This window comes from Hordeum vulgare, chromosome 2H, assembly GCF_904849725.1.
Source record: "Hordeum vulgare subsp. vulgare chromosome 2H, MorexV3_pseudomolecules_assembly, whole genome shotgun sequence".
NCBI lineage: Eukaryota > Viridiplantae > Streptophyta > Magnoliopsida > Poales > Poaceae > Hordeum > Hordeum vulgare.
The window spans coordinates 71,615,679-71,623,137 of NC_058519.1; the positions used below are offsets into that span (position 1 = coordinate 71,615,679).

Below are 7,459 nucleotides of genomic sequence, written 5' to 3' on the forward strand. Positions count from 1 at the left end.
GATCAAAACGCCTGATAGGACTTTCACAAAGCACATACCTTGATAAAGTTTTGAAGAGGTTCAAAATGGAACAGTCCAAGAAAGGGTTCTTGCCAGTTTTACAAGGTACGAGATTAAGTAAGACTCAGTGCCCAGCAACTGATGAAGATAGAGAGCATATGCGCTCCGTCCCCTATGCTTCAGCCATAGGTTCTATCATGTATGCAATGCTGTGCACTAGACCGGATGTTAGCCTGGCCATAAGTGTGGCAGGTAGGTTCCAGAGTAATCCAGGAGTGGATCACTAGACAGCGGTCAAGAATATCCTGAAGTACCTGAAAAGGACTAAGGAGATGTTTCTCGTGTATGGAGGTGACGAAGAGCTCGCCGTAAAAGGTTACGTCGATGCAAGCTTTGACACAGATCCGGACGACTCTAAGTCGCAAACCGGATACGTATTTATTCTTAATGGGGGTGCAGTAAGCTGGTGCAGTTCCAAGCAAAGTGTCGTAGCAGATTCTACATGTGAAGCGGAGTACATGGCTGCCTCGGAGGCGGCTAAGGAGGGTGTCTGGATGAAGCAGTTCATGACGGATCTTGGAGTGGTGCCAAGCGCACTGAATCCAATAACCTTGTTCTGTGACAACACTGGTGCCATTGCCTTAGCAAAGGAACCACGATTTCACAAGAAGACCAGACACATCAAACGACGCTTCAACCTCATCCGCGACTACGTAGAGGAAGAGGACGTAAATATATGCAAAGTTCACACGGATCTAAATGTAGCAGACCCGCTGACTAAACCTCTTCCACGGCCAAAACATGATCGACACCAGAACTGTATGGGTGTTAGATTTATTACAATGTAATTCACATGGTGATGTGAGGGCTAGATTATTGACTCTAGTGCAAGTAGTAGACTGTTGGAATTATGCCCTAGAGGCAATAATAAATATAGTTATTATTATAATTCCTGTATCAAGATAATAGTTTATTATCCATGCTATAATTGTATTGAATGAAGACTCATTTACATGTGTGGATACATAGACAAAACACCGTCCCTAGCATGCCTCTAGTTGGCTAGCCAGTTGATCGATGATAGTCAGTGTCTTCTGATTATGAACAAGGTGTTGTTGCTTGATAACTGGATCACGTCATTGGGAGAATCACGTGATGGACTAGACCCAAACTAATAGACGTAGCATGTTGATCGTGTCATTTTGTTGCTACTGTTTTCTGCGTGTCAAGTATTTATTGCTATGACCATGAGATCATATAACTCACTGACACCGGAGGAATGCTTTGTGTGTATCAAACGTCGCAACGTAACTGGGTGACTATAAAGATGCTCTACAGGTATCTCCGAAGGTGTTAGTTGAGTTAGTATGGATCAAGACTGGGATTTGTCACTCCGTGTGACGGAGAGGTATCTCGGGGCCCACTCGGTAATACAGCATCACACACAAGCCTTGCAAGCAATGTAACTTAGTGTAAGTTGCGGGATCTTGTATTACAGAACGAGTAAAGAGACTTGCCGGTAAACGAGATTGAAATAGGTATGCGGATACTGACGATCGAATCTTGGGCAAGTAACATACCGAAGGACAAAGGGAATGACATATGGGATTATACGAATCCTTGGCACTGAGGTTCAAACGATAAGATCTTCGTAGAATATGTAGGATCCAATATGGGCATCCAGGTCCCGCTATTGGATATTGACCGAGGAGTCTCTCGGGTCATGTCTACATAGTTCTCGAACCCGCAGGGTGTGCACACTTAAGGTTCGACGTTGTTTTATGCGTATTTGAGTTATATGGTTGGTTACCGAATGTTGTTCGGAGTCCCGGATGAGATCACGGACGTCACGAGGGTTTCCGGAATGGTCCGGAAACGAAGATTGATATATAGGATGACCTCATTTGATTACCGGAAGGTTTTCGGAGTTACCGGGAATGTACCGGGAATGACGAATGGGTTCCGGGGGTTCACCGGGTGGGGCAACCCACCCCGGGGAAACCCATAGGCATTTGGGGAGACACACCAGCCCTTAGTGGGCTGGTGGGACAGCCCACAAGTGCCCTATGCGCCAAGGAGAAGAAAATCAAGAGAGAAAGAAAAAAAAAGGAGGAGGTGGGAAGGAAGGGGGACTCCCTCCCACCAAACCTAGTCCAACTCGGTTTGGGGGGGGGGGGAGAGTCCTCCCACTTGGACTCGGCCGACCCCCTTGGGGCTCCTTGAGCCCCAAGGCAAGGCCCCCTCCCTCCCACATATATATACGGAGGTTTTAGGGCTGATTTGAGACGACTTTTCCACGGCAGCCCGACCACATACCTCCACGGTTTTTCCTCTAGATCGCGTTTCTGCGGAGCTCGGGCGGAGCCCTGCTGAGACAAGGTCATCACCAACCTCCGGAGCACCGTCACGCTGCCGGAGAACTCTTCTACCTCTCCGTCTCTCTTGCTGGATCAAGAAGGCCGAGATCATCGTCGAGCTGTACGTGTGCTGAACGTGGAGGTGCCGTCCGTTCGGTACTAGATCGTGGGACTGATCGCGGGATTGTTCGCGGGGCGGATCGAGGGACGTGAGGACGTTCCACTACATCAACCGCGTTCTCTAACGCTTCTGCTGTACGGTCTACAAGGGTATGTAGATCACTCATCCCCTCTCGTAGATGGACATCACCATGATAGGTCTTCGTGCGCGTAGGAAATTTTTTGTTTCCCATGCGACGTTCCCCAATATATAGTATAGTACATCCTATCTTGACCAAGATCTTGAATAACTGTATTTCAAAATGGTAGCACACTCAGCAAACCAAGGTCCCATGATAGATGGGGGAATACGGTCCTGCAGTTGCGAGTTATGCCGCTATAATTCTAAATAAATCACCGGGCGTAATTTAATCATTGCCTTGCTGTACACGCTAGTTCGCAAATGGCATGTTTCGTTCATTTAATTTCTTTTGCAACACAAGTATGAGGGTTTGTTTCCTTACCTACCGACGTACTTATATATAATACTCCCTCCGTCTCAAAATAAGTGTCTTAAGCTTATACAAATTTATACTAGAGCTAGTACAAATTTAAAACAGCTATTTTGGGACGGAGGGAGTATTTGCAATCGACCATGGCCACGTAGTGGCTACCAAGCTTACCGCCGCTGCCATCGCGTTCATCATCAACACTTGTTGTGTGCTCACCACGTTCATCATCAAATTAGGATAAACTCAATCGATCTTATTTTCATTTGATAATCAATTCTTCAGATGCAAAGTGATTACAGAAAAATAGGAATCATGTTTATCGGAATATAGTATAATACATCCTATCATGACCAAGATCTTGAATACCTATATTTTAAAATGGCAGCACACTCAGCAAACCCAGGCCTCGTGATAGATGGGGAATACCCTTTTCGAGCTAATCCCGTCGTCGGCAATAAAAATCCGGCGGATCCGGTCGCCGCCGCCACCGATCGGGGACGGGCCGACGCGGGGACAGGAGGTTCTGTTTTTCCTCGTGCGTGCCTATATGGAGTGAGGTTGCAATATTTTGCTATAATGTTTTTTGCTTCAAGGCCTTCGATGGGATCGTGCGCTGATCCAACGGACGTGGCTGGCTGCATCCAATGGTCCGAGCTGGACCGGCCATACCGTTGCACCGTTCCGCCTGTGTAGATCGCTGCCCTACATTTAACCAAGATAAATGTATCCCACACATAGACGCACCGAGAGAGGAACTAACTTTGAGTATATATATATGTGTCAGCCTGTCTATATTATCCTGCTAGCTTGCAAATAAAATTAGAATTCTACGCCCTCCGTTCTAAAATAAGTGTCTTAAACTTAGCACTCCCTCCGTAAACTAATATAAAAGCATTTAGATCACTAAAATAGTAATCTAAACGCTCTTATATTAATTTACAGAAGGGTATAATTTTGTACCAGAGCTGGTGCAAAGTTAAGATAATTATTTTGGGACAGAGGGAGTACAACAAAACAGGGACATCTCAACTTCTACTACAGTGGGATACGTTTTTGTTTTTTGTTTTTTGCGGCATAAGCAGGATAGATAATGATGAAACATCTGCACTTGCACCACTCGCTCGTAGTACATGCCGAGTTGATTTCCTAACCTACCGACGTACTTATATACTTATATAATGTAATTGATCATGGCCACGTAGTCGCGACCAAGCTGCCACCGCGTTCATCATCAACACTTGCCTGCTGTGTGGTCACCACGTTCGCGGCCGGCAGCAGCTGGTTGACTCGCAAACGTGCGCTCCAAACGCCCGTAGAACACATGCATGCGATTTCTGCTGTAGATGACTATAAATACGCATGCGAAACAGCAAGTTTTCTTCATCCTATCTTCCTCGATCCAGCAAGAGGAGACGAGCACAGGAAGATGGCCAGGCTTGTCCTTGTCGCCGTACTGGCGGTGCTCGGTTCCGTGGCCTGCCAAGCATCCGGCTACGGCTACACCTATCCCAACCCCACTCCCATCATAACCGGTACTCCGCAGCCGAGCCCTTCCCCACCTCCTCCGGCTACTCCCCCGCCCAGCCCTACCCCTACACCGGAATATCCCACCCCGACTTCCAGCGCGCTGGCAACGTCCCCATCAGTTTCTCCTCCGACCAGCTCTACCCCGCCACCACCGTCTACCCTTCCCCCGAGCCCTACTGCTACCCCGGTATATCCCACCCCCACTCCCACCACTCCCGCGCCCCCACCGGCTTCTACTCCTGCCCCGCCTCCACCTGCCACCGGGCTCGAGGTCGGCTACTACGATGACAAGTGCCCTGACGCGGAGAACATCGTGTTGGATGCCGTGCGCAACACCACCGCCGGCGTGAAGGCCGGGCTCATCCGCCTCTTCTTCCACGACTGCTTTGTCCGGGTACGTATATATACATAGTTATTTCATACGTAAATGAAGTTTGATAGATAATCCAGGATTGAGAAACTAACAATGCATGTTATCGTTGCATGCATGCATGCATGCGTGTTACTCTACTTGGGCGTGGATTTCAGGGTTGCGATGCCTCTGTCCTGCTGAACAAGATCGCTGGCAAGCCGGAGCCCGAGAAGCTCGGTATCCCGAACCTGAGCCTGCGTGGCTTCGAAGTGATAGACGCGGCAAAGAAGAAGCTCGAGGAAAAATGTCCCGGTGTCGTCTCGTGCGCCGACATCGTCGCCTTCGCAGGCCGTGACGCTAGCAAGTTACTCAGCACCTACAAAATAAACTTCAACATGCCAGCCGGCCGCTACGACGGGTTCGTGTCCCTCAAAGACGAGACCCTCGCCAACCTGCCTCCACCCTTCGCCAACCTCGACACACTCACACAAATGTTCGCCAACAAGACACTCAGCCAAACCGACATGGTCGTGCTCTCGGGCGCGCACAGCATCGGCCGCTCGCACTGCTCCTCCTTCAGCAACCGTCTCCAGCCGTCGGCCAACGACAACTCCAACACGTCGATGGATGCCATGTTCGCTGGGAAGCTGACCCAGGACTGCACCGCCGGTAGTGATCCCATGGTGCCGCAGGACTACAAGACCGTCGACGTGTTGGACAGCCAGTACTACAGAAACGTGATCGATCGCAAAGTGCTCTTCACCTCTGACGCGGCGCTCATGACGTCGCTGCAGACGAAGAGCTTGGTGCAGGAGTACACTAAATGGCTCATCGGAGATCTCAAGTGGTACAAACATTTCGGAGATGCAATGGTGAAGATGGGAAATATCGAAGTCAAGGACAGCACCAAAGGTGAGATCAGAAAGATGTGCGGGCTTGTCAATTAACCCTACACCGGTTCATGGTCTCTTGATGGCAGAGGGTGTTCAGTTCATGCTTTTTTCAATGTGCCTTCCGGTCTTCCTTTCTCCTTTATTTCAAACTAAATTTTTTGCTCGTTGATTCATTTCATTCATTTGTGTTATAATCCTTATTGTGCCACTGTACTCAATTACTGGCAATACTTTATACTGAGATTGATGAATCAATTTCGGTTTATTGTTATTTTGTACTGGGAATATATCTTCCCTGATGTACCATCCTTTCTTGTATGTGTTATCATTTAATACAAAGACATGATGCTGAGCTTAGCTAGAATGTGTATGGTCAATCGACCATGACTGGATGCATACGGTTGTTTTTCTTTTGGGAATGGGTAACAACAATTCTACTAAGAGCATCTCTGATAGATGTCCTATCCTATATCTAGTTTCTCGTGCTATAGGACATCTGTTTTTGCATGTTAGGGCATCAAAAAAATTTATGCTTTTCCAGATGCCCTATTTTACGGGACACATTCTAACAGATGCCCTATTTTACACACATTTGATCAACATTCAAACATTTTTTCGAACTCGATTTCAAACTTACGAACTACAAACCATCATCCAAACTCAATTTCATATCCTAAACTTGATTTCATAATCCTAAACTCAGTTCTACATAACTTAACTTGGTTTGAACTCGAGTTCACAACGTACGACAATCAAACTCATCCGATGAATTGGATGATCCATCCGATGTCCAGTCAAAGGAGGAGGAGCTTAACTCGATCACCGTCTTAACCGTTGATGGTCCAGACTCGCCGAGCTTCTTCTTCTTCTCTATCTCGCGCTTCCAGAAGAACTCGCGCTTGTATTGCACGTACTCGGGATGCTCCCGAGCAAACCGAGCCACTGCCTCGTCGTCGGTCTCAATCACCCTCGCCAGCTCCTCCTTCTTCTTCACCAACCGGGTCTTCACCCGGTTCTTCATCGGGGGCCCGACGAAGATGGCATCCTGCGGGGAGGTGATGTCCGGGAAGTTGAGCTCCTCCCGGGGAACGCCGAGCCGCCACCCAGCGACGTCGTACGCCCGAGCGTCCAAATCGGGGGTGTCGAAGGTGCCGAGGTAGTAGCACACGCTCTCGTGCTGCAGCTACACGGTCCACTGGCCCGACGACCTCACCCGCATGCCCTTATAGAAGGAGCTCGCCTTCGTCTTCTTCGGCAGCGCCATGGCGGAGGCCATGGCTAGGGTTTGCATGCGGGGGTAGGGAGCGGCGGCGGATGGGTCGGAGCATGAGATCATGCTAGGAATCATGAGAGCGGCGGCGACAGACCCGATTTGGGGGCAGGAGAGCTCGGGAGCGGCGGCGGCGACAGACGGAATTATTGGGCGGCGGCTAGGGTTTGCGGGTGGCGGCGGGTGCGGACGGCGACGGAAATGCGATTGGGGGACGGTGGCGTGTCGGAGGATGGCCGGATGTGAGCGGTGACGGCGGATTTGATGGGGAACGTCGCATGGGAAACAAAAATTTTCCTACGCGCACGAAGACCTATCATGGTGATGTCCATCTACGAGAGGGGATTTTCCGATCTACGTACCCTTGTAGATCGCACAGCAGAAGCGTTAAGAAACGCGGTTGATGTAGTGGAACGTCCTCACATCCCTCGATCCGCCCCGCGAACCGT

General features: G+C 49.2%; 1 protein-coding gene across 1 annotated transcript; it reads left to right on the top strand.

The window, feature by feature from the left end:
* The first annotated feature begins 4,366 nt into the window (after positions 1-4,366).
* LOC123429620 (peroxidase 2-like) lies at positions 4,367-5,933 on the top strand. Its single transcript, XM_045113641.1, has 2 exons — positions 4,367-4,889; positions 5,024-5,933. The coding sequence occupies exons 1-2, from the start codon at positions 4,395-4,397 to the stop codon at positions 5,792-5,794; spliced, it is 1,266 nt and encodes a 421-aa protein (XP_044969576.1). The 5' UTR covers positions 4,367-4,394; the 3' UTR covers positions 5,795-5,933.
* The last annotated feature ends 1,526 nt before the right edge of the window (positions 5,934-7,459 follow it).

Coding starts and splice junctions, on each gene's coding strand:
- LOC123429620 (XM_045113641.1), top strand. CDS start 4,395: ATGGCCAGGCTTGTCCTTGTCGCCGTACTGGCGGTGCTCGGTTCCGTG. Junction 4,890..5,023: donor TCCACGACTGCTTTGTCCGG/GTACGTATATAT, acceptor CGTGGATTTCAG/GGTTGCGATGCCTCTGTCCT.